Below are 25911 nucleotides of genomic sequence, written 5' to 3' on the forward strand. Positions count from 1 at the left end.
CTCAAGTCATGTTCTCACGGTTCGTGGGTTCGGGCCCCGCATCGGGCTCTGTGCTGACAGCTTGGAGCCTGGAGCCTGCTTGGGATATTGTGTCTCCCTCTCTGCCCCTCCCCCACTCATTCTCTCTCTGTCTCTCTGTTTCTCTCTCTCTCTCAAAAATAAACAAACATTAAAAAATGTAAAAAAATTCATAAAACACATTTTTAGTTTACAACCTCTCATGTTTCTGGTCTGAGACATATTTGGTTTTGTTTTTAAATTCTTCAACTGTCCAAGGAAAAGACTTCGCTGCAAACACTAGCAAAATAAAGAGGAAAAAGTTGAACTGTTTGTGTCCCATCCCCAACCCCCACACACCTTTCAACGCTCCGGTAAGAATGGAAAGAAAAAATCAGTACACATCCTGTTTTTGTTACAGTCTGATTCTCCTTCGGGAGTAGGGCTACCAAAGTGAGCAAATGAAAGTACAGAAATCTTAGTTAAATTTGGATTACAGATCAGCAAAAGATTTTCAGCATATCTCAAATACTGTGTTTGATGTAGATATATTTTTTAAATGTTCTCTATTTATCTGATATTCATATTAACTGGGGGCATTGTTCTATCTGGCAACCAGGCCCTGAAATTTTGAGCTATAAGGAAATCCTTCCTCTTCGAAACATGAACACTTTAGCTGAAGTTTGGTTTGGTACACTGTTGGCAGAGGTCAAGTGTTGTCGATCAGAAACATATATTTACTACTACGTTCTTTCCTTGTGTTGGCTCCCATTTGGATCTTCTCCAGCGAACCATCCCTGAAGACCACTTTATTCTCTTGGTTCTGTTGATCTGTCTAGACACGTGTCATCTTAGGACATGGAACTGAACGTCACTATTCATTTATTCATTTATTTTTTTTGGCTTCATTTTTTTAAAATCACCTACTGAGGATGATTACATATTTCCTTGGGTACTGAGTATTCATCTATTAGTGATTTTCCTTTTATATAGTTGGTGCTCAAGCCCCTCATTTAATTTGATCGCCAAGTAATGCACTTAAGCTTAGTGAGATTAATTATCATTTTACCATTTCACAAACCTCAGTACAGTGTCTTTTCCACGTAGGTCTGTCAGATGCACAAAGCACAACTGGAGGTTGGATGTGAGCACCATGAAATACGTCAATCCCCCAGGCAGCTTCTGTCAAGACGAACTAGGTAAATGGCATCAGGGATGAGAAATATATTCTGCTGTGATCGTTACTGGCGTCCTTTTTTGTCAGCTTGTGTCTCTACTCTCACTTGAAGCTTTGGTAAGACGGGTGAGAGAGCGCCAGGTCCAACGAGAGGACATTTCCATGAGGTGGTGCCTAGGACAAGACTGTGACCAGCTAGGGTCGGGGGGGGGGGGGCTATGACAGGTCTTTTGGAGGCCGTGTTTGTGAAGATACGCAAGATAGATGTTCGTGCACGTGACACTCCGAACAATGATGATGAAACCTCACCTTTTGGGCTGGGAAAGAAAGTACTTCAAACCCCACAGCTCTTTCTGGCACCGATAAGAGGCTGCAGTGTGTGTGCGACTCTCAGTACACCCCCCTTCAACTTTCTGCTTCCCCTTCTGGAGCAGAAGGGCTTGTCTAAATATGAGTCACAAGGGCTTCGGTGGACTCATAAATGCGTTTCTGTTCGAACTTACTAAGCTGGGTTTTAACAGTAGAAACGTTACATGTTAGACTGTTTCAGAATGACTGCTGCAGGAATAACGGATAGTTGTGATCGGGTGGGGAGATCACAGAAAGCTTCATGCTCCCTCCTGTGTCATCAGTTTTGGGCTTGCCTGTTAGCCCCCCGTGCGCGCATGCTCACACATGCACACGCACACACACACACACACACACACACACACACACACACAGGATCTGGCACCTGTTAGCTCCCCATGTGTGCATGCTCACACACACACACACACACACACACACACAGGGTCTGGCACCTGTTAGCTCCCCATGTGTGCATGCTCACACACACAGGCACAGACACACACCCAGTCTGGTGTTCATACAGACCCTTCCTAGACCTTCATCGCCTGCTTAAATTATGCCCCCATTCCTCTGAACCCTAAAACAAGGAACCCCCTTGAAGTGGGTGTCCACACTTGCTGTCTGCCCCTCCCCTTCCCACTGTGGTGGAGCTGCGGCCCCACCACAGCATGGACACGGCTCCTATCTAGGTCACCAGCCCCTTCCGTGTTGCTCAATTCACTGGTCACTCCGTTGTCACGGTACCCAAAGCCAGCGGCATATAGCCCAGTGGCACGGTCTTTTCCCTCCTATCTGGGGAGCAGCGGTTTCTGCATTCTTTCCTATGTGCTACCTTACAGCTCTGTGGGCCACAGGGGCAGCACACGTCTTGGCAGCTAACACTATAGTGTCAGCAGAGCTGTGTCCCTTTCTGGAAGCTCTGGGGAAGGATCCGTGTCCTTGCCTTTTCTAGCTTCTAGAGGCCCTCTTTGTCCATCGTCAGAGCCTTGCATCTCTGGGGCTTATTTCTATAGTCACATCTCCCTCTGACTCTTCTGCCTCCTGCTTACAGGTTTTAGGGTCTTTGGGATATATTGGGCACACCCAGATAATTCAGGATATTCTCCCTAGTTTAGGGTCAGCTGATTAGCAACCTTAATCTTGTTGGCAACTTTAATTCCCTTTTGCCATAGAAAACCTAATTTACCCATCGTTCCTGGGCATTAGAATGTGGACATGTTTGGAGGCCATAGTGCTGTCCTTGTCCAGGTTGTCAGCTCCCACCTAGAATCCTTAGTTCTACAACCTTCCAAGTCTCGTCTGCTGTACTATCCCTTAAGGAGGAGGAGGAGGAGGAGTCAGAAGAGGCTTCCAAGGGGGCCTCTGAGGAAACCACCCAGAAAGGGGGCATTTTGAAGAAATACTGGAGGACCCAAGAATATCTGCCAAGAAAACCGAGAAATCAAACATAGAAGAAAGTACCACATCAAACAAACAAATAAGAAATAAAATTCTGTTGCTTAAGAGGGGATAGCATGCATTGAAATCGTTAAAGAGCCTATTCCTGAACCCAGACACCTGTCACCACTATAAAATGTCTTCAAGGCTTAAACAAAAACAAAAAACAAAACACTCTCCTGATTTTTATTCCGACCACACTAACTACTTTTCTCAGGCTCCTCTGCTGACTCATCCCCGGCCAGACTTTTGAATGTTGGAGCGCCCTGGGACTGGCCCTACAGCTCCCTACCTATAAGCTTCCCCTAAGGGATCCCATCTAATCCCGTGACTCTAGATGCCGTCTTTACTCGGATGAGTCCAAAATCGTTCCCTCCAGATCTGAGCTCCTCCCTGAGCTGGCCACCTGCCCACCCGTATTTCCACACGGACTTGAGGTCGGGATCCCAAGCCAGCACAGCCAGGACAGAACTCTCCATGCCCGCCTCCCGCACAGCCTTCCCCATCTCCATAAATACCCGCCCAGTTGAACAAAGCCCGAAAGTCGCTCTTGACTTTCCTGTTTCCGTAAACTCCCACATCCAGACCGTTAATCGGTTGCTTCTATGCCAGAGCATCTCAGAACCTCTGTATACCGCGTCCCTCTGAGCGCAAGTCCGTGCCCTCTGCCGTGTGGGCGGCCGCTCTGCTTCCTTGCTTGCCTTCTGCTGTCTGTCCATTCTGCTTACAGCACCCGGCCTGATGTCGTAAATATCCAGGTCGATTCACTTCGCTCCCCTGCTCAAAACTCTCCAGACAGCTTCCTCTCACACTTAAGAATGTGAACACCTTTGACCCAGCGATTTCACATCCAAGGCTGTATCCTCAGATACACTGATGTGTAATGTGTATCTTAATCACTGGTGTGTTGAAAGCTATGGCTATAAGAATGTTCATTTACAGTACTTACAAAAAAAAATTGGAAACAACTTAAACGTTAGCAACAATTCTAGTATATCTAAGAGTGATACGAGTGAAAAAACGGAAAGAATAGTACTGATTGTAAAGCAAAATAGGGGTGCGTGCGTGGCTCAGTCAGTTGAGTGTCTGATTCAGTTTCAGCTCAGGTCGTGATCCCAGGGATCACGTGGGATCGAGCCCTGCGTCAGGCTCGACCCTGAGCGTGGAGCTTGCTTGGGATCCTGTCTCTGTCTCTCTCTCTCGCAATTACAAAAAAAATTTAATTTTTTGAAATTAAAATTCTTTTAAATTTTTTGAAATTAAAATTTTTTTTAATTTTTTAAAATAAAAAGATTTAATTTTTTAAAATTAAAAAAATTTTAAATATTTTTTTATAAAGCTGAGTAGAGGTCATCAACATTACATATAGTAGGACCCAATTATGAAAAAGGACCATGTACCTAAGCGCGTGCCGGCAGTATGGGTGGGGGCTGACTTACCACTGGTTACCTGTGGAGGGAGCTGAGCTGGGGGGCTTCCCACATGTGCCTCCAGACTGGGGGCTTTGAGTATGCTACCTCTATATCCTTTTTAGGCTCAGATTACTGTGACCCTAGCAGATAACATAGAATATCGGGGCCACTCTTGCTCATGTGTCTTAACGAGACCAACTCCAAATCACTTTTGAAAGAGTCTGACCTATACGGCCAGGTTCCCCCACGAGCAGAGGGGTCACTGAGTAGGGTACGTACTTCTTTCCATTCACCGCCAACCGGACAGGATGTTGTTCTGGGCAGAGTTGCTGATTGCTTTGACTGGAAATGTTTCCTCCCGTGCCCCTCGAAGGGACGTCTGCACCCCTAACTTCTTTTGCCAGTAAACTCCCCACTCCTGTGTTGACCTGGCCCAGGAGGCCTGCAGATCGCTGTTATCAGGAACTGGTTACAAGTGCTGTACAAATACTGTGAGGTTAATTTGGCGGAAAACTGATAAACAAAAGTTTGCGCCTGATAAAGTGTTTGCCTAAGTGAAAGAGCAATAGACTGTTGCCCCTCGTGAGTCTGTAACCACAAATCTAGAGCCGCTTGGGGTCTTATTCCAAACCTCTCTTTTGGACAAGACCTGTGGAGAGACAGGATAGCAAAATGGCTAAGGGTGGAGGCAGTGGGGCCTGACAGCCTGGGTTCAGATCCTCACGCGCAAACACACAATTAAGTGACTTTGGGCGTATTTTCCATCTCCTTGTGCTTTAGTTCCCTCAAATGGAGGTGATATCAGTGGTAGCTGCTTTCCCGGGTTGTTGTCAGGATTTTCAGGGTGAACATCTGTTAGATTCCCTCAGTACACGGGGCCTAATGATTTATCTGTACACGTCTATCTGGGGTAATCTGCACGTGTCCCGCAGCCGGGGACCGCAGGAGCAGGGAGGAGGGATTTCCCAGCAGCGGGAAGTTGGGTCCACTGGAAAACAGAACGATGATCTGGGAATTAACATGAGGGCTGATGTCCGCTGCCCGGCGGCTGGCAGGGTAGTGGAGGACTGGAGGCAGCGAGCCCCAGGAGGGCTTCTTTCGGAGCCCGTATGCAATCTGCCTTTGTGCAAGGGGCAGAGAGACCCTTACAGCACTTGCTTTGGGATCATAGTTAAGAGTTGTAGACTCTTAGTTTCTTCTGTTTCTCTTGGGGGGAAACATTCTGAAGGAGAATCCTTCAGAGTGGGTATCAGTGCAGTTTTCTGAGAGACTCTCATAATACTGTGGTATTTTCTACCTGATATTTGCTAATACGTTTTGTTTGTCCAGTGCTGAGCTCTCGTTTTATCTCTTCATTCCTTGAAGGTACAATAATTATCACGATAATCCTGTGATTCATAAGATGTCTTCTCTGTGCCAGGCATAATGCTAGACACATTGGGACCTATGATCTCATTTAATCCCCACAACTGTATGACGGGTGTATCGCATTTGTATTGTACAGATCAGGAAGGAAGCCCACCATGCTGACAATAAGCAGCAGAGTCAGGATTCCACATTCTCTTTATTTCATGACACCATCTTCCGGCAATCACATAACCTGGAAATAATAATAAGATGTACCTTTATTATACCACGCACATTTTCATGAACATAGTATAATCATAATGGTGCTCTCAGGCATCCTTTGTGCATTCCTGATTTTATTAAGAAAGCCAGTTGTCTTTCACTATTAAATAAATTGATTATTATTAAGATATTAATAGTCTTTCATTAAATTCTTAAGCAGTATTTTAAAGGTATGAAAATAATAGAGTGGCCACCCATGTGCCCAACATCCAGCATAAGACCCAGAACGTTACCAACAGAAGACCTGGGTCATATCACATGTACCCCCATCCCCCAGAGGCAATCACTCCTCTGAATTTGGGGTTTCAGCATAGCTGATTTTTTTATGTTTATTTATTTATTTGGACAGAGATAAAGAGTGTGGAAGCAGGGGAGGGGCAGAGAGAGAGGGAAAGAGAGAATCCCGAGCAGGTTCCATGCTGTCGGCGCAGAGACCGATGTGGAGCTTGATCCCACAAGATCCCATGATCCCGTGAGATCATAACCCGAGCCATAATCATAAGTCAGATGTTTAACTGACTGAGCCACCCGGGCACCCCTCAATGTAGCCGTTTTTAATTATTGTATTGGTTAGACTCACAAAAGGAAAACCAGTGCCATCCCCAAATTAGGATAATTTGATGAGAGTGTATTCACAAAGGGCTTTCTTTGTAAGTTGTGGATGTGAGAGAAACACAGAGAAAGTGGAGTAACCTAGCATTGATAGCAACCAAATTATCCATCTTTAGGCCCAAAGGGATGAGGAAGGGAGCAGTTTCCAGAATCTGGAAGAGGAGAGAGTCATAAAGGATTGGCTTGCAAGAGAGGAGCAGTGGCCTCTGTCAATGCCCAGAGCTATGTCTGTGGCCACTCATAATTGCAAAGGGGGCATGGGAAATCATGATTTTTAGATAGGCATAGCATCACTCCTCAGGAAAATGAGGATGCTAATAGGAAGAAGGAGGGAACAGATTTTGTGCAGACCACCAACAATGTCTGCAACAAAATCACCTTACTGGGAAGGAGCCAGAGGAATAAAAACCCCAACCTCACTGAGTCCTGTCACTGTCTCATCCTGGGGCTTTGCAGTGGCCAAACTCATCTGGAAGGGGAGACTCTGGGAGCCCTTCTATGTGATCCAAATAAGTCAGCCTCCTGACGTGGAGAGCAGGTGGATGAGGGAGAAGAAAGGTAGAGAAGAGGAGTCTGTAAGGATGAACGGAAGCCGTCTGGTGCAGTCATGTTTCTGGTTTCTAAAGTGCTCTTTTAAAAATGAAGAAGCAGCACAGGTGCCTGGGTGGCTCAGTCGGTTGAGGGTCTGACTCTTAAGGTTGGCTCAGGTCATGATCTCACAGTTGTGAGTTCAAGCCCCGCACTGGGCTCCGCACTGATGGTGCAGAGCCTGCTTGGGATTCTCTATCTCCCTCTCCCTCTGCCCCCCACCCCACTCGTTCTCTCTCCCTCTCTCCCTTAAAATAAAAATGAAGAAATAGTAAATTTTATCTTTGGCTTATCTTGAGATAATTCTATATTTAAGGTTCCCAATTTGAGGTGCCATATCTGGGCAGGAGCAGTGTCTAGGTTGAGAGAAAGTTGTGTAGCCTCAAGAGAGTCTTGGGAGACATGCAATTAAGACCATTAACTAAACAGTTTACTCAGCAGGTATTTAAGGAATGCCTGTCGTGAGTCAGGCATTGTTCCTGGCACGCTACTGATATCGCAGAGAACAAACTCCAGCTCTCGTGGAGTCAATAATCTTGTAGGGGAGGCAGGCCAGAAGCAAACAAGATAAGAGTATGTGCAGTGACGCTAAGGGGTAGGAAGAAAAATAATGAGAGGTAGGGGGTTGGAGAGTGCTCTTTGAGATAGAGTGGTCAGAAAGGCTTCTCTGATAAGGTGACGGGTGAGCCCCAACGAAGCCAAGTGTGGGCAGTGCTGATACTGGGAGAGCCTTCCAGGGAGACCATCTACACAAGACATCAGTCTGTCAGGGGCAGGGAGAGAGACTACCAGTACCTGGCCATGAGGATAAAGCTAGGGACATGAGTGAGAAAAACAGACTTTGGGGAGGTAATTCTTTAGGTTTCCAACTTCTTCTTTATTATGGTTACTCGGGATGACCTTGAAAATTGAAGTTTGACAGCATGTCTAAGTCTTTGTTCACACCCCTGAGGAAAATCCTAAAATGCATCCTTTTTCATTTTATGGGTAATTTTTGCCTCAGTTTTTTCCATAAGCAGTTGTCTTAAAGTGAGTGTAATTAATATTCATTTGGAAGGTGTGGAAAAGATTTCTTTTTCTATATACTTTGAAGAAAGTGGGGAAAATGCTTGACTTTGAGGAGAGAGCAGTGTCACCATTTCCACACGGACCGCATTGGTCTAGGACCTCATTTGCTTTCATTTAGCAATTAATAGACTTGCTACAATTTGTTGGGATGCCTGCGTCCTTGGAGGCAGCTAGAGTTGACAAGGAAAACACTGAAGAATGGAGCAGTCAAGTGAACTTGCTCGAGGTCACCCAGCTGTGAAGCTAACAAGTGGGGAGAGTGAGGGTTCCAACCAAACAAGGCCATCTGTCTTCGGAGACCGTGCCCGTCAGCAGTTTGCCACTGGCCTCCGAGACCACGGTGAGGGCCCTCAGATACAGTCCTCCCTTCCTCCAGTGGATTCTCCCCATGTGTCTCACAGCGTGGCCTTTCTAAAATTGAGTTCTGATTTTAATACTCCCTTGCCATGGCGGTTAGGTATTGCTTTCAGCTGTTGTAACGGAAAACCCAAGTCAGAGTGGCCTGGTCACACCGGGGGTTGTTTTTCTTATTCTGCAAGAAGCTGGAAAGCAGACAGTCCTGGGTATCATGGCCGTTTCAGAAGTTTATCAAGGAGCCAAGTTCCTTCTGTCTTCCTACTCTGCCATCCTTAGGATCTGGCTTTTTCCCTCAGCATCCCAAGATGGCTCCTGTTCCCTCAGGGGAAGCAACCACTTTCCGAACAAGAGAAGGGAAAGACGAAGGGCAACTAGTGTGCTTCCTTTGACTTTGTCCCTCTTTGTCAGGAAAATCAAAGTGTTTCCGGAAGCCCACTTGGGGACTTCTACTCACATCGCACTGGCCAGAGCTGTAGACACCGTATGTAGCACTATGTCGATGGCCACTCATAATTGCAAGGGGCCCTGGGAAATCATGATCTTTAGATGGGCATATCAACACTCCTAAAAAAAAAAAATTAGGATGCTAACAGTAAGAAAGAAGGGTGTAGGTCACCGGTAGGGTGTGCCACAATGGCTTAAAATTCGTCATTGACCTCTCATTGCTGCCACATAATAAAATCCAAATTCCTCCTTAGCATGCTGGCTAGGGTCCTCTATGATGTACCCTGGCCTTCCTGTCCATCCTGCCTGCCTCAGACACTGTGTTCCTGGGGCATAAGCCACCAGTCCCTTTGTGAATATCAAGCTCACCCCTCCTCCACGCCTTTGTGTGTGCTGCTCAGTCACCCCTTTTCCTTCACATAATCCTATTTCTTTTGTCTACACCAAGTACCCAGTCTTTCAAGTCTAGCTGGAGCACGATTTCCTATTTGAAATCTGCTTTGAGTCTTAACAACCAGGTTAGGTCCTCCCTCTTGCACGTTCCCATGGCACCTTGAACTCATCTGTATCATTCATTCATTTAATTGTAATGAAGTTGTTTGTGTGCATCTCTGTGACTCAGCTGAGGTCCCATGAGTCCCTTAAGTGCAATACGAACGAGGCAATGAATTGGCGTTGTCTGTCTCCAGCCCTTGTCCGGGCAGATATTGTTTGACACAAATGACTGTTGTGTCTTGTTTTGATTTCCCTTTGATTTTTGGTACTCTGTGTACCCGGGCCACACATTTCTGTCTGAGCGATTGTTTTGTACAGTCGTGTGTGTTGTGAATACGTGTCTCTTCCCTTTTGGTTCCAGTTGTTGAAATGGATGAAGAAAATGGACTTTTACTTCTAGAACTGAATCCTCCCAATCCCTGGGATTCAGAACCCAGATCTCCTGAACATTTGGCTTTTGGAGAAGTGCAGGTAAGGAAACATTAAAATTGTTATGTTCTTAAGAACAAAAATAAAACTAAGATGTCCATTTATGTGTGTGTGTGTGTGTATTATATATATATGTATATACACATATATATAATAAAACTAAAATATATAAATATGTATATATATATATTTACATCCTATATTACCTCAAATATTCTGAGGGAGCTATTTAGGACATGAAATAAAGTTCTTCTGAACTCTTGAGCAAATGTTTTTAGGAACCTCCACAACTTGATAGGAATCGCAAGGAAATATATTCAGAAAAAAACCCAACGAAACAACAACAACAAAAATCCATGAGCAAACAAAGTTCCAAAGGAGAGTCATGCCAAACTATTGGAGAAAGTTTGGAAGTTACCTCCGACGCCAGATTGCTGTCGGATAAGATGGCCAGCTGCATATTTCTGTATTTTTCCCTTTTACGAACCTTCCTGTGTACTCTCCTAGCTTTAAAAGAGAGTTTCCTCCAGAGGAAACACGTTGACAGTTTGGGAGAGGTAATCAAAAATTTGTTTTTCTGGAATATTTGGGAAGCGTGTACTTATTTGAGGGAAAGGGAAACCTGTCAAGAAGTAGGCCCAGTAAAATGGAATGTGATCGCTTGCCTCCCCTCCCGCTCCGCGCTGGCTTTCTACACCTTCTCTCTGCTTCTGGGTGTACTTCCTGTTTGCCGTGGATGTGCCGGACCGTGGGAAAGGACTGAGGAACTGAGCTGGAATCCTCCAGTCAATGCCTGTTTCTCTGTCATTGTTTATAGCTATTCTCAGAAGACCTCGACATCTTGAGTGTGGTAGCAGGTGATTTAGAAGAGGAATTCTTGCAAGCCACATGGCAAGCCACCCACCCAACCTCACCGGAATCACTCATTCCTGTATCTCTCCACAGCCACTCTGGCATGTAAATCCCCAAGTGTCTGTCGCATCACCTCTAACTGCCTTTCCTCGTAAATCGTGCCCTGAAGGACTCGGCACAGAGGGCAGTCTGCGGCGCTGATTATAAGTGAGCATTTAGGAGCTAATTGAAATAGAGTAAAACTAGGTAGGTCAGTTGCTTTGGCACCTAAAACCAACCGGGAGAGTTTCTATCCTAACGAAGCAGCGACCAGTCACTGCGAGCTATGTTCCATCTGAAGTCTCTTGCTGAGTCTCCCTTGGGTCCTCTGTCCTGATCACGCTCAGGACAGGGTTCTCCGGCCAAGGGGTGTCGGCCAAGCGGCACAGACCTTTCGGCTCCCTGTTGCTGGCCGGGAAGGATTCCGTCACCTGAATCTCACTGTCTTCCAACAGATCACGTACCTCACCCACGCCTGCATGGACCTCAAGCTGGGAGACAAGAGGATGGTGTTTGACCCCTGGTTAACGGGTCCTGCGTTCGCCCGAGGCTGGTGGCTGCTGCACGAGCCTCCGTCTGATTGGCTGGAGAGGCTGTGCCAGGCAGACTTGATTTACATCAGTCACATGCACTCAGACCACCTGAGGTAATGAAGGGAGCCAGTGCGGCGGGAAAGGCCTAGTGCGGTTTCAGGGGCTTTTGCAATTTTGGAGGTAGGTGCAGCTGGGATGAGAAAAAGCGGACTCAGGTCAGCTGAATGCCGACATTGGCGTGGCCCGATTTTAGCAGCGCGTGCACACTTCATACTGCCGGGAGTGAGGAAGGCCCCGTGGTGGGGAGGGGAGGGGGGCGCCGATAACCCTCTCTGCTTCCCACTTCCCCCTCTCGGGCCACTTGGTAGAAGTCTGCATCGAAGGATCACCAAAGCTGACTTCCTTTTTCAGTTCAACATTTATAGCAGGAGTCGGCACACATTTTCTGTACGGGCCAGAGCGTCGATGGTTTCGGCTGTACGAGCCGTGTGGTCACGGTCGCATCTGCTCACCTCTGTGGCTGTGGCTGTGGTTCCAATGAAATCCTATTCATAGACAAGGACTTGCGAATATCATAGTTTTCATGTGTCACAAGGCATCATTGTCCTTTGGATGATCCCTTCGGCTATTTTCAAAAGGTCAAAACCATTCTTAGCTTGCGGGAACAGGTTGCTGCGGTTGGCCACCTGATTTGTAGCGCCCCGATAACCCCGAGCTCCCGGCTCTTTGCCCCTGAGTCAACCCGATCCAACACTTCATTGAAACCAGACCGGCATCACACACTGATAATGGGAACTGAAACTCCCCTCCCCCAGGAAATCAAAAAGGAAGAGAATTGTCGCTTATAAAGCCACACACATTTGCAAATGAACTATTTAGGAAAGAGGGAAGGCCATGGTCCCAATCTCTTGGTTAATTACAGGGTCGTTTTTGTTCTTCCTTGTTTTGAAGTTTGTATCACTGCTGCTGGGTCGCCCATCTAAACACGCAGCAGTGCCCACAGTGTTATAAAATGAAGCAACTTCAGCCTTTTTTCTCCTGCGAACCTCCGTGACAAAGTTCACGTGCAGGACATGCTTTGGTAGAAACGTCCATGGTTAGGGACGGTATGTTGTTTGCTGGTTGACTGGCCCCTGGATTTTCTACTCCAAGACATGAATATGCGCTCAGTTATTTATTTATTTTTTCAGGAAATGCTTTATAAATGTAATTAACTGGCTGAATAACAAGTTACCTGCCGGTCACTTACAAACTGATGACAACCCAGTATGCGGGTGCGGTGATGAAAAATCTCTGTGTCCACTGCACGGCGCCTTTGTCCCACACCATGTGCGGAAGCTGCGGCCGCACACCTCCGAGTTTCTGAGAGCCCTGGGTTCATGCACCGTGTAACTGCCGTGCTGCGTGCGAGTTCTTTTGTGTAGCCTCTACAGAAAGAGCAGGGTTACCTACATGAGGTGATGGCTGCACAGTGCCCATTCCAAGGTGCAGTTGGCTTTCCTAAAACCTGGTTGCTGGTTTATTCAGGGGAGCACACGGAATTTGAGGGAAGGGGAGAAGTTTGCATGTCATTTCGTCCAGCTGTGCCCCAACCACAGTTCTAAAAAGCAATTTAGTTTTCATTTCAGGGGCTTGTGTAGGTGAATTTGTCAGGCGTTATGACACCAGTTCTCAACTAGAGTGTCACAGCACGCATGGCCATGAGGTCTACTGCAGGCAGGTCATCACCGAAGAGTTACTGAAGCTCGTCGGGGTCACTCCGCGGAGGCTGGTTCCTTGATAACCCCTTCCATTTTGACTCTCGCCTAGTCAACTCATAATTTTTTTTAATGTTTATTTATTTCTGAGACAGAGAGAGACGGAGCATGAGCGGGGGAGGGGCAGAGAGCATGGGAGACGCAGAATCCGAAGCAGGCTCCAGGCTCCGAGCCCTCGGCACAGACTCCAATGCGGGGCTCGAACTCAAAAACTGTGAGATCGTGACCTGAGCTGAAGTCGGTCGCTCAATCGACCGAGCCACCCAGGCGCCCCTTGCCTAGTCAACTCATAAACATGGGGGCCGTTTTCTCCCATTTTTTGTCTCACCTTTACTTGCTGAATAAAATCTCCTGATATCTATCAATGTAGTGTCATTAGGAATATGGCACTAGGTCAGATATCTGTGGGTTTTTTCTACACTGTCCAGTTATGTTTTCCAGGTTAAATTGTAGGTGAGGAAGCCACTTCCAGATTAAAGAAACAATGACTTATTTTGTCTGTACATACCGTTCCGTAAATATAATTTTTATTTGAGCTAAAAACAAAAACAAGGGGGAAAGGCCAGTGCACTTTAGAGAGTAGTCTTTAGTCAAAGAAATGTGATTTCATTGTGTAAAGGGAGGGAGTATTGCAATAGATCATATTATTAATGGATGCCACTAAGAATTGTGAACAATCAAAAAAAATCAGAAAACAATAAAACATCCATTTTAGACTAATTTGTCCTAACCCCCAAAGTCCTTTAAAATAGAAGATTTGGGTGCTGAACCCAAAGATTGAAGGCACAAAGAATCTTTCACTTTTCGAATCCTTTGTTTTTAAGGAAGAAAATTTTCTGATTTCCCCCACCCCCGGATTCTGCTTTTTTGACTATCTTTAACACAGTGCTGGAACTTAAATACTAGTACAGTTATGCAGATTTTGCTTCTGCTTTTCCTGTGATTAAATAACCTATTTCTCCTGACATTGCACTCTGTACAAGGGTAATTTAAAAAAAAAATTTTTTTTTGGTATTTGTTTTTGAGAGAGAGACAGAGCACAAGTTGGAGAGGGGCAGAGAGAGAAGGAGAATCCGAAGCAGGCTCCAGGCTCCAAGCTGTCAGCATAGAGCCCAACGGGACTCGAACTCAGGAACTGTGAGATCATGACCTGAGCCAAAGTCGGACGCTTAACCGACTGAGCCACCCAGGCGCCCCTGTACAAGGGTGATTCTTAAACCAGACAGTACATTCATTAGAGTCTCGGATTGCCTTCCATTAGAGGAAGAGCTAGGCCTAGAATCTGAAAATGTGAATTTGAATACCAGTTTGCTGTTTCTTAGTTGAATATGCCTGGATATGTTTCCTCGCTTATAAAAGCAAACGAATAATTCAGAGGGTTTTTGGTGAGCGTTAAACTACCATGTGAAAGTGCCTGACACCATGTTTGACATGTAGATACCTTGCCACTTATTTGTTTATTATTCATGTTTCTGCCACACCCCACAGCGTACATAATTTTTTTAATATAATGATTGCTCAGTAAATGAAACTTGACTTAATCTATGTAGGTGTTCGAAAGCTACTTGGACGGTTCATGGTGCACTGAGTCGGGATTACCACCCATGTTGAATGTCGTTTTCCTCTACACTAAATTTGACTCTCTTGTCCAACTGGAAACGGACTCCCTGTGAGGACAAAGAACTTATTCTATATACTGAGGTGTGGCTAACAACCTTTGAAAGTTGAAAAACTGCCCCAGGGTCTCCTTGTCTTGTGGACCAGGCCTTTCTCTTACTGGGAGCTGCCATGTGGGGAATGAGGAAAAAAAAGAAAATCACAGAGGTCTTCCCCTACCAGCAACCTCTTCAGCATGACTTTTTCCATCTTCTACCTTCAGTTAGAACTACCCACAGCATTCAAGTAGCAGATAGAATTTGCCCACCTGGTTGATATACGTGCCATGGGGTATGGTCTGTTCTGACAAGGAAAAAGGAATCTTGTAGGAAATGCCCCTCACCTTTATACTCAGCTTTGAGGGAAAAAAGCCCTTCTTTTGGACTCTGATGAGAGTCTGTGTTTTCAATTTCTTTAAAAAAAAATTTTTTTTAAATGTTTATTTATTTTTGAGAGACAGAGACAGAGCATGAGCAGGGGAAGGGCAGAGAGCAAGGAAGACACAGAATCGGAAGCAGGCTCCAGGCTCCGAGGTGTCAGCACAGAGCCCGACGTGAGGCTCGAACTCACGAATCGTGAGATCATGACCTGAGCTGAAGTCAGGAGCTTAGCCGACCGAGCCCCCCAGGCGCCCCTCAGTTTCTTCTTGGTCAACATGTTGGTATAAGGAGCAAACTGTCTCTTCTACTAGGTGATCTTGTTCTGTCACTTTCAACCTTTCCATCCTTCTGGTCCTAGTTACCCCACACTGAAGGAGCTGGCTGGGAGAAGACCGGATATTCCCATTTACGTTGGAAACACGGAAAGACCTGTATTTTGGAATCTGAATCAGAGCGGTGTCCAGTTGACCAATATCAATATAGTGCCGTTCGGAATATGGCAGCAGGTCAGATATCTACGTTTTTTTTCTATACTTCCCCGTTATGCTCTCTGGGTTGAATTTTAGGTGAGGAGGTCACTTGAAGATTAAAGAAACAAGAGCCGATTTTTGTCTGTGCATAGCGTTCTGTAAATACCACCTTTATTTGAGCTAAGACACTTTTTCCCCCATTTACCAACGGTGTAACTCCATAGTACAGGATAATAATCTAGTTTTGGATGAAGGAGATTTCTTTCCAGAGGAGGTGACAGCTTTCTCGAATACTGAATTAGAAGCCAAACTGGCATACACAGTTGTTGCTTTTATTGTTAAATTCCAGGTAGACAAAAATCTTCGATTCATGATCTTGATGGATGGCGTTCATCCTGAGATGGACACTTGCATTATTGTGGAGTATAAAGGTACTTTCTTGCCCTCATCAATAACGAAAGAGAAAAATGCTCCTGGAAGGAAGAGTGATAACCATCTTCTACTATCTTCGTTTCCCATGGAATAAAATGTATTCTGTCCTTGCCTTAGAACAGTGTGCTATCACTCAGATAATCTTTCCAAAGAACGTATTACCAGTAATGTTGTCTATGTAGTGAGAGGTGCAAAGCCTTTTCAGAAGGCAACAGATATTCTGTATATCGCATATAGTAATTTCTTCAAACTGCCTTTACCGAATGTCTTACGTTTTGAGATTTTAATTCCAGTGCAGTTAACATACAGTGTTATATTAGCTTCAGGCGCAGAATTTAGTGATTCAACACTTCCATACATCACCCTATACTCAACACAGGTGCGCTCCTTAATTCCCATCACCCATTTCACCCATCCTCCCACCCATCTCCCCTCTGGTAACCAGATTTGTTCTCTATAGTTAAGAGTCTGTTTCTTGGTTTCTCTCTCTCTCTCTCTCTCTTTTCCTTTGCTCATTTGTTCTGTTTCTTAAATTCCACATATGAGTTAAGTCATATGGTATTTGTCTTTCTCTGATTGACTTATTTTGCCTAGCATTATACTCTCTAGCTCCGTCCATCATTGCAAATGGCAAGATTTCATTCTTTTTTTATGGCTGAATAATATTCCACTGTATGTTACACATTCATGAGTCGATGGACATTTGGGCTGCTTCCATAGTTTGGCTATTGTGGATAATGCTGCAATAAACATAGGGGTGCATGTATCCCTTTGAATTAGTGTTTTTTTTGTATTTTGGGGGTACATACCCAGTAGTTCTGTTACTGGATAATAAAGTAATTCTATTTTTAGCTTTTTAAGGAGCCCTTGTACTGTTTTCCACAATGGCTACACTACTTTGCATTCCCACCAACAGCACAGGAGGGTTCCCCTTTCTCCAAATCCTCGCCAACACTTATGGTTTCGTGTGTGTGTGTGTGTGTGTGTGTGTGTGTGTGTTTAAGTTTATTCATTTATATAAACTTACATGTTATAAGTTTATAATCTCTACACTTGGCATGGGGCTCGAACTCATAGCACCAAGATCATGAGCCACATGCTTCTCCAACTGAGCCAGCCAGGCACCCCTCTTGTATTTTTTATTTTAGCCATTCTGATAAATGTCTTATTATCTGTTGAAATATTATCATGTAATGTAATCATGCACTTCTGCCTTTCATGTGGGAAGATGGCTTTACTGCCCTAACAATCATTGAATGGAATTTGTGGAAGGTTGAGATTTCTGTTGATCCCATCATGCTTCCTCTGCATTCTTTGGGCTCAACATCTAGAGATAATTGACTGAGGAAGTAAGCTGTCTGTGATCCTGGAGTGAAATCAAGCTAATTGTCCTCATGGGACATCCAGAACCCACCAAATAAAATCAAATAGGATGAATTTATTCACTTGAAACTTAAAAACAAAAATGCTATTGAAGATTTTAGGTTTTCAAATCTTCCTCACCTTTTTCCTTGGATAGAAGTAATTCTTCTCTGATCAAATGAGTCACATGAAAGAGACATACATGGGAGACTTCGTTGGCTTGGGAATTCAAACTGTATGATGTTCAAGATTTCACCCTGAAAACCCATCCCACTTTATTTTTCCACAGGTCATAAGATACTTAATACAGTGGACTGCACTAGACCCAATGGGGGAAGGTTGCCTGAGAAGGTTGCTCTAATGATGAGTGATTTTGCTGGAGGAGCATCAGGCTTTCCGATGACTTTCAGTGGTGGAAAATTTACCGGTAATATTTTATATCAGAGCGATGCCAAAGAGAGGCATGGTGCTTTGTTAAATGCTGTGAGAATAAACACAAAGATAATTAAGATACGGTTAAACTCCCCACAAGAAGTTTTTACAGTCTTACTGGGAAACCAGACTTGCAAAGCACGGACAGACAAGCTAACGTTTCCAGCTCGAAATATGGTGATGGAGCGTGAAAGAAACATTAAGGCTATTAGGGTACATCTGAGGAATAGCCAAGAAAAAAATCATTTGGATCATTTTGATTCATGGTGTAGACCATAGAGCCGAGCAGGAAAGGTCCGACGTTGGTAATCCAGACTTCAATGTTCTTGGAAGGTAGTTCAGAGCAGAGTGTGTGCCACTTGACGAAGGCGTGTCCCCTAGGCCCCATGGAATGCTCATACACGGGAGGAGTGCCGTCACTACAGGTGACGTTGCGGGGGTTAGGGAGTAGGGGCCGTGGGGAGATGTCGGTCAAAGGTCCACACTTCCAGTTATAAGAGGAGTGAATTCTGAGGACGTAGCGTGCGGCGTGGTGATGATCGTTACCAGTGTCGTTTTATACACTGAAGAGTTGCTGGGAGAAAAGGTCCCAGAGGTTTTCACCGAACACACAAAATGGTAATTATGTCAGGTGATGGAGGTGTTAACTAACCTCCTTGTGATCATCATTCTGCAATACAGACGCGTATCAGATCATCACGTTGCATACCTTAAACTTCTACAATGTTATATGTCAACTCTGTCTCAAACCTAGGGGGAGAAAAGCGTAGGGTCCAAGGCGAGGCCTCTTCTGCTCTGAGTCTAGGGGTGGTACTGGGTTGGGATGGGAGAAAGTGTGTAAGTGGCATCCTCAATGCCGACATTGTAAGTGTGCAATATATGTCTACGTAGTAAATTAACGTTTGGTACATGATCTCTAGCAATGCGGCAGAAATATTCCTTGCAGTCTGAAGCAAGCTCCTGTTCGGTTCCTTCCTTTCTTCCATAGGTCTGTGTTCATTGCCCACCAGGGTGCAAAACCGCGTGAGAGAGGAAGGTGCCTGTCTTAGGGAGTTAACTGGGGAGGCAAAATATGCCCATTAAAGGTTAGCTAGAATGATCCCATTCCCGTGTGAACATGTGTATGTGTATGGGAATGAATACACGCACCCATTTCTAAAAAGGTCTGGAGTATACGAGTGCTGGTACGTCTGGGTTATGGGTCACTCATTTCTCTGTGTCCTTATCTGTGTTTATCAAATTCAGTAGTGATAACCATAGGAACAACTCCCTGATGCGGTGCCCTGCATGCTCTGGCCCTGCCTGATTCCCCCGCTTCCTTTCCTGCCTGTCTCCCGTTGCTTGCTATAGATCAGTCCACACCGACCTATCATTCATTCCCCAGTCGCAATACACCAAGTGCGTTCCTGCCCTGGGCCTTTGTATTTGCCCTTTCGACCCCCTGGAGTTCTTTGGCCCCTGATCATGTGGTCAGCGCCTTCTATGTCTGTGTCTGGGTTTTATGACTCCGATGTCACCTTCGCCAACGGCTCTGTCTGACAATGCCCCTCTACCCCAGCCACTCTGCCCCTTGTCCTGGTTTACTTTCCTCCTAGCTCATCGCTCTTTGAAATGACCTTATTTATGTCCTTGTTCATTATTTGCTTCTCTCACTAGAATAAATACTCCATGAGAGCAGGGGCCTGCTTTATCTTTTCACCACTGGCCTCTCAGCACCTAGAACTGTCTGGCACGCAGTAGGTTCTCATTAAAAAAATTGCATGGGTGAGTGAGCGAGTGAACAGAGAAACAACCTGTGGGGTAGGGGTGACGACCCACTCACGGAAGAGGGAATAGACTTAATGCACTGGGGGAGCTGCGTTTTCATCCTCAGTCTTAACTGACTCCAGCATTCACGCTGTCAACCGCTGTGCACCTGCCGGAGTATGAGGGACACACGTTGCTTTTATAATCTACCAAAATGATAAAGTCATGTCCGTGTTAGAAAAGGGTTAACGCGTACAGGAATTACAGCACCCTTAGAATGTGCGTGCACACAAAGGACAGCCATGCATGCTGCCCTTTGTCTTCAGCTAGGGTCCCAGTGAGTTGCCATAGACAAGGAGAGAGTTCAGTGTCTTTGGCTGGTTTGGTAACATTTCCCTAGTAATAAGTTGAAATTTTCAAAGTAAAGCGTTTGGGGGCAGAGAGCACTTTTCACTCATGACACAGAGCTTTGTTCTGTTCCATGTTAGTCTATCAATTTTATCTCCAGAAAGAGTTCTGCTTTACCAGAACTTCTGTTTTTCTGTGATTTCTGAACTGGGGAGATTCTAACCCAAGCCCTGTCATTGCAGAGGAATGGAAAGCCCAATTCATTAAAGCAGAGAGGAAGAAGCTCTTGAACTACAAGGCCCGGCTGGTGAAGGACCTACAACCCCGAATTTATTGCCCCTTTGCTGGGTATTTTGTGGAATCTCACCCATCAGACAAGTATGGCTGGACGTTTGGTACCACATTTTTATGCCTAAGTTAATGTATGCTGGATGAGTTGTTTAGCTGGGAATCAACACGAAATGGGAATGAGTGAGCAGGAGCAGTCTAGAACTTGCTTCATAGGCTGCCTGAGAACACAGAGCATGAATAAAAGCCGTGCTTGGCAGCTAGAATCCATTCAGAGAGATTGTCTCTGAAAGGATCCTGGAAAGAGTGAAGGCAACGGCTGTGGGCTGAGTACATGCCAGGAACTAACCTAGGACTTTTAGCCACGCCATTCGAATCCATCTTCCCAGGGATGCTGTGGGGTCGGTACTATTACACCATTTTTGCGATAGGGAATCCAACTCAGAGAGGCATGGGACTTGCACAGCCGGGCTGTTGGAAACGCTGGAGTTGAGAAGTGAACTCTGGTGCGCCCGGTGCCAAAACTCTCTTCTCTTCACCACGCGGCGGCCCAGAGTAGAGAATCGTGTCCCCGTCACATTGAAGCTCCCTTCTCATTCTGGGGGTATGCGAAATGGTTGGCGACTGTAACTCTTGGTCTGGTTTTTCAACTGTGTTTTTGGAGGTCGGTGGAGTTTCTTTGAGAATGTTATTTAAATGTTGGGTCTTCAGTTTAACGGTGCAATAATGATAGTCATTCGTGTCAGTACTGGGTCTTGCGCAAAATTCACTTGTTATAGTCACTTTGATACCAGGTCATCTTTGAAAGAGTCAGCAGCTGACTTTTTTTTTTCAACGTTTTTTATTTATTTTTGGGACAGAGAGAGACAGAGCATGAACGGGGGAGGGGCAGAGAGAGAGGGAGACACAGAATCGGAAACAGGCTCCAGGCTCCGAGCCATCAGCCCAGAGCCTGACGCGGGGCTCGAACTCACGGACCGCGAGATCGTGACCTGGCTGAAGTCGGACGCTTAACCGACTGCGCCACCCAGGCGCCCCAGCAGCTGACTTTTAATAAACTTTCTCTCAAATAGGAATATCTATCCCAGGGGGCTTTCAGATTTAAGGAACATTGTTTTTCGTGCATCTTAACCGCTGTCTTTAGATCGGATTGTCCTTCCTGGGAACTTGACTACTACCAGATGCCTGAGCTGGAGAAATGCTTTTTCTTTTCTCTCAAAACATAGACCCTTTGATAGGAAGGAAACGTCCAAAATTTCCTATGAATTCCTAAAAGTTCAACTAAACATTTGCAAGATCATTAATGTCCTTTGAGACATCGATTGGAGCTGCTAGGGCTGAGTTGTCCAATATAGTAACTACCCGCCACGCGTGGCTATGAGCACTTTTAAAGTGGCCTTGGTGCAGTTGAGGGTTACAGAAGTTGGCGTCGATGGATCGATTGGGTTTGAATTATTTTTTCTATGCACCGATACGGTGTTGTAATGTGTTTTGTTGAATATGTTACGTAGAGAGCTCGTTTCACAGCGATACTTGTGTTCATTGTACTTGGAAATTCGATTGAACTAGTTACTATGTTACAATATATTTAACGTATTTTTCTAGCTTAAGGAAAAGATCTTAAGGAAAATAGGGACACGTTTGGACACGAGTTCAAGCCTCACGTTGAGCGTAAAGCCTACTTAAAAAAAAAAAAAAGTGCAAATTTTTCCTGAAACAAAAAGAATGCTTGCCAAATGTTCAGGAATCATAGACAGAATCTGGCATCGTGACTAACATTTCTCTGATATTATACTGCATACGAACAAGCTACATTTAAAGCTCCAGGGAGAGGAAACATGTATTTGTGACTTAGTCATACAGGTTGAATGTTATATTGAAATTGAATCTTTTTCTAATACAATTCAATAATGATTTTACACATTTTCTAACATGAATCAATATGCAGAAGACGTTATTTGTAATTGGCGGGAGTATATAAACTGCAAAAATTGCAAACCAAATTTGAACAATGCTTTGTTACTGTTTATAATTTGCCACTGCTTTTCAATTTATGCATTACCCTCTTTGAATTCAGTGTCAATACTAATGAGTTTACCCAAGAGTTATTGAATTTACTAAACTTGGGCAGTAAACTTGGGTAGTTTGGAAACAAATTCATTTTGCTTCAAAGTCAAATCAGTTCTTCCCAAGAAAGATGAAGCAGTTTTATCAACGTACATGTGAGTATTACATGAAAAAATATTTTTGGTGCTTGATTCACTTACTGAAAAACTTGTAAGCATGTTTGGAATAACTTGAACAAGTGAATCTACTCTTTCAACTGTAAGTATTATGAAATTTAAATGTTGATAAAGTTTCTTGATGAAAAGTTAGTATTTGAATTGAGATGTACTCTGATCAAGATGTGTCCCATTGAGAAGTACTGTAATTACTGTGGCTAGAGAAATACTGTTTATTTTTCTAGTCCTCAATGGTGTTTTCTATAAGGAAGGTCCATGTACTTGAAATGTTACTGTGCTTCCCCACTAAGCAGCTACATCAGTTACGTTTTTAAACTTAAAAAGAAACCCAGATGTACTTTTTTCCCTAAGAACTTCTTACTTTGAAGGAGCATAGCCCTTATAAGAAATCCTTTGGAATCGCTGGATAAGCCTAGATATAAATTGAAAGAATGTGTTCATGTATAAACATACACACCTTTTAAAAATGCGTATGTCAAAAGCAATCTTATCACAAGAAACAGTGCCAAAGTAGGAATGAAATTTAGGAGCCTTTGGTAACACAGGAGACATGCCCATCTATTAACCCTATTGATGCATGTTTAATCTGAGGGACAGAAGATAGACATGAGTTGAATTAACGGAGGTAGACAGCAAATGAAGGACTTAGGGAACCAGGGAAGGGTTGTGGGTGTCGAGTGAAACTTACACAGAACCAAGGGAATGAGCATCTCCAATACTGCTGGCAGTTGATGGCCCTCAGAAACTCCCTCAGGTTTTCCCTAAATTCTTTAGTTTTCTAAAGAAAATAGAGTGATCAGTAGATAACTCTGTCTCACACTCAGTCTTGGTATAGAGCTACATGGCCATCAGTTAATGTAACCAAAACAAACTTCCCAGTACCTACTATGGTAGACATAGCACAAAGATTTCACTTGAATGGCGCTAAGATTCAATGTAGTTAAGAACCGGGATAGCCATCAGAACACACACCAGTTAATGCTGGATCAGGTCCTGAAGGCTCCGCTCCCACAAGCTTTAATCTTCTAATTGATGGAACTGAGAGAGAGAGCCAGGAGGTCTCGGGGTAGCAAAGGAGACACTCAGGAACTCAGAGAAGCAGCTTTTAACCAGCTGACACAGAACTACTTCAACAGTTTCACAACCGCTGTGCCTACCAGCTAAAGGTTATCTGTTCCTTAAGGTAATGGAGAAAGGAGTGGGGAAGAGAACCCGCTGTCATCCACAGCTGTCACGCCACGTGGAAATACCTGAGGACTGAGAGACTGGACTGTGGTAATGCTTGCCATATTGTCACATAACTCACTGTCTTGGGCAATGGTGGACATAGGTTCAAAGATACAAAGAGAAAGCATTTCTAGGTCCAAGAGAGTCCGTTGAAGAAGATTAAAACAGGTTATTCTACTGCTTACGTATTCTTAGTTACGGTCACTCAGGTAAACAGTATCACCTCAGTGGCAATATTTGCCACATGACACCATGGAAAGTTGTGAAAGCCAGGCCAGCAATGAAGTATTGTAGAAGCTTCAGTTAAAAAAGAAGAACAGAGCATTTCCTTGTTTGGCCTAAATAAACATGTTTCATGTCAAAGCTTGTGGCCTGAATGCAGATAAACGACATCCTTTGAGCTGATCTTGTAGTCTAAGGTGTGACCACAGAAGAGGAACCAGACAAGGTAATGGACATTTTAAGTGTCTTAATCTTTAAGCTAAATTTGAGAAGGAAAGACTTTTCCTGATGGCACCCACAAAGGCATCCCTACCTGAGAAGTTAAGAATGGAGTTGCCCTCCAGACTTAGGTTGGATCGGAAGGGGAAGGAGATGGTCTGTACCTGTGGAAAAACAGAAATTCAGGCAGAGAAAAATAATGCTTTAAACATAGAGGAAAATTCAAGTAACTGTGGGTTCCTAATCATAAACCACAGAAACCAGCAGGTAGTAGAAAAGCATTTTTAAGGTGCTTAAAGAAAAGAACTGTCAACCCAGACTATATCCAGTGAAAATACCCTTCAGAAATGAAGGTAAAATAAAGACATTTTCAGATGATCCAAAATGAAGACAGTTCATTACCAGCAGACCTACTTTAAAAGAAATGCTAAAGAGGGGCACCTGGGTGGCTCAGTCGGTTGAGCATCTAACTTTGGCTCAAGTCATGATCTCCAAGTTCCTGGGTTTGAGCCCCACATGGGGCTCTGTGCTGACAGCTCAGAGCCTGGAGCCTGCTTCAGATTCTGTGTCTCCCACTCTGTCCCTTTCCTGCTCACACTATCTATCTCTCTCTATGAAAAAATGAATAAACATGAAAAGGAAATGCTACAGAAAGTTCTTTAGAGGAAAGGAAGATGGAACTAAAGAGAAACTTGGAATTTCAAGAATGAGAGAGAGAGCTACAGAAATGGTAATAACTGTCTACGCATTAAGACATTTTTTCCTAAGTTCTTTAAAAAAAATGTTAACCAGTTGAAAGCAACAATTATAACATGGTCTGATGGGATTTTCAATGTATGCCGGTGTGGTACACAAGACAACACTAACATAAAGGGCCCTGTGTAGTGGAAAGTTTTTGACATTCTACCATAAGCGCTACAACATTTTTAAGTAGACTGGAAAGTTAAGTATGTTAATTGCAATCCCCAGAGCAGCAACTATAAAAATCACACAGGGGCTCCCGGGCGGCTCAGTCAGTTGAGCATCCAACTTCGGCTCAGGTCATGATCTCACAGTTTGTGAGTTGGAGCCCCATGTCAGGCTCTGTGCTGACAGCTCAGAGCCTGGAGTCTGCTTCGGATTCTGTGTCCCTCTCTCTCTCTCTCTGCCCCTTCCTCGCTCATGCTGTCTCTCAAGAATAAATAAAACATTTAAAAATTTTTTAAATCGTACAAAGAAATGTCATCAAACACTCAATGGGATCAACAAATTCAGTTAAGCTGCAGGATACAAAATGAACATAACAAAATCAGGGTTTTTGTATACTAATGACAAATTATCTGAAAAAGACATTAAACAATAATATCAATAGCACTGAAAATAATAAAATATTTAAGAGTAAATTTAGGCAAGGAGGTGAAAGATCTCTACGCTGAAAATATAACACGTTGATGAAAGAAATCAAAGAAGATACAAATAAATGGAAAGATAATCTGTGTTCATGGATTGGAGGAATTAATATTGTCAAAGTGTCCATACTACCCAGTGTCATCCCTATCAAGATTCCACAGGCATTTTTTACAGACATAGAAAAAATAATCCTAATATTTGTACGGACCCACAAAAGACCCCAAATATCCAAAGCAGCCCTTAAAAAGAAGAACAAAGCAAGAGACATCATACTTCCTGATTCCAAGCTATATTATAAAGCTACAGTAATCAAAATAGTATGG

At 44.3% G+C, this 25911-nt stretch overlaps 1 protein-coding gene across 6 annotated transcripts in view; it reads left to right on the forward strand.

The window, feature by feature from the left end:
* LOC125165218 (cytidine monophosphate-N-acetylneuraminic acid hydroxylase) overlaps positions 1 to 25911 on the forward strand; it is a 127998-nt gene that overhangs the window by 73148 nt on the left and 28939 nt on the right. For all 6 annotated transcript variants that reach the window (XR_007152022.1, XM_047857810.1, XM_047857809.1 and 3 more), the window contains 7 exons: positions 1105 to 1196; positions 9926 to 10035; positions 11340 to 11530; positions 15569 to 15716; positions 16030 to 16111; positions 17764 to 17901; positions 20243 to 20378. Coding sequence is in view for 5 of the 6 variants with exons in the window: in XM_047857810.1 (XP_047713766.1) it covers positions 1105 to 1196; positions 9926 to 10035; positions 11340 to 11530; positions 15569 to 15716; positions 16030 to 16111; positions 17764 to 17901; positions 20243 to 20378 (897 nt within the window). In the remaining variant the exon portion in view is untranslated. The remainder of the gene's footprint in view (positions 1 to 1104; positions 1197 to 9925; positions 10036 to 11339; positions 11531 to 15568; positions 15717 to 16029; positions 16112 to 17763; positions 17902 to 20242; positions 20379 to 25911) is intronic.

This window comes from Prionailurus viverrinus, chromosome B2, assembly GCF_022837055.1.
Source record: "Prionailurus viverrinus isolate Anna chromosome B2, UM_Priviv_1.0, whole genome shotgun sequence".
Classification (NCBI taxonomy): Eukaryota; Metazoa; Chordata; class Mammalia; order Carnivora; family Felidae; genus Prionailurus; species Prionailurus viverrinus.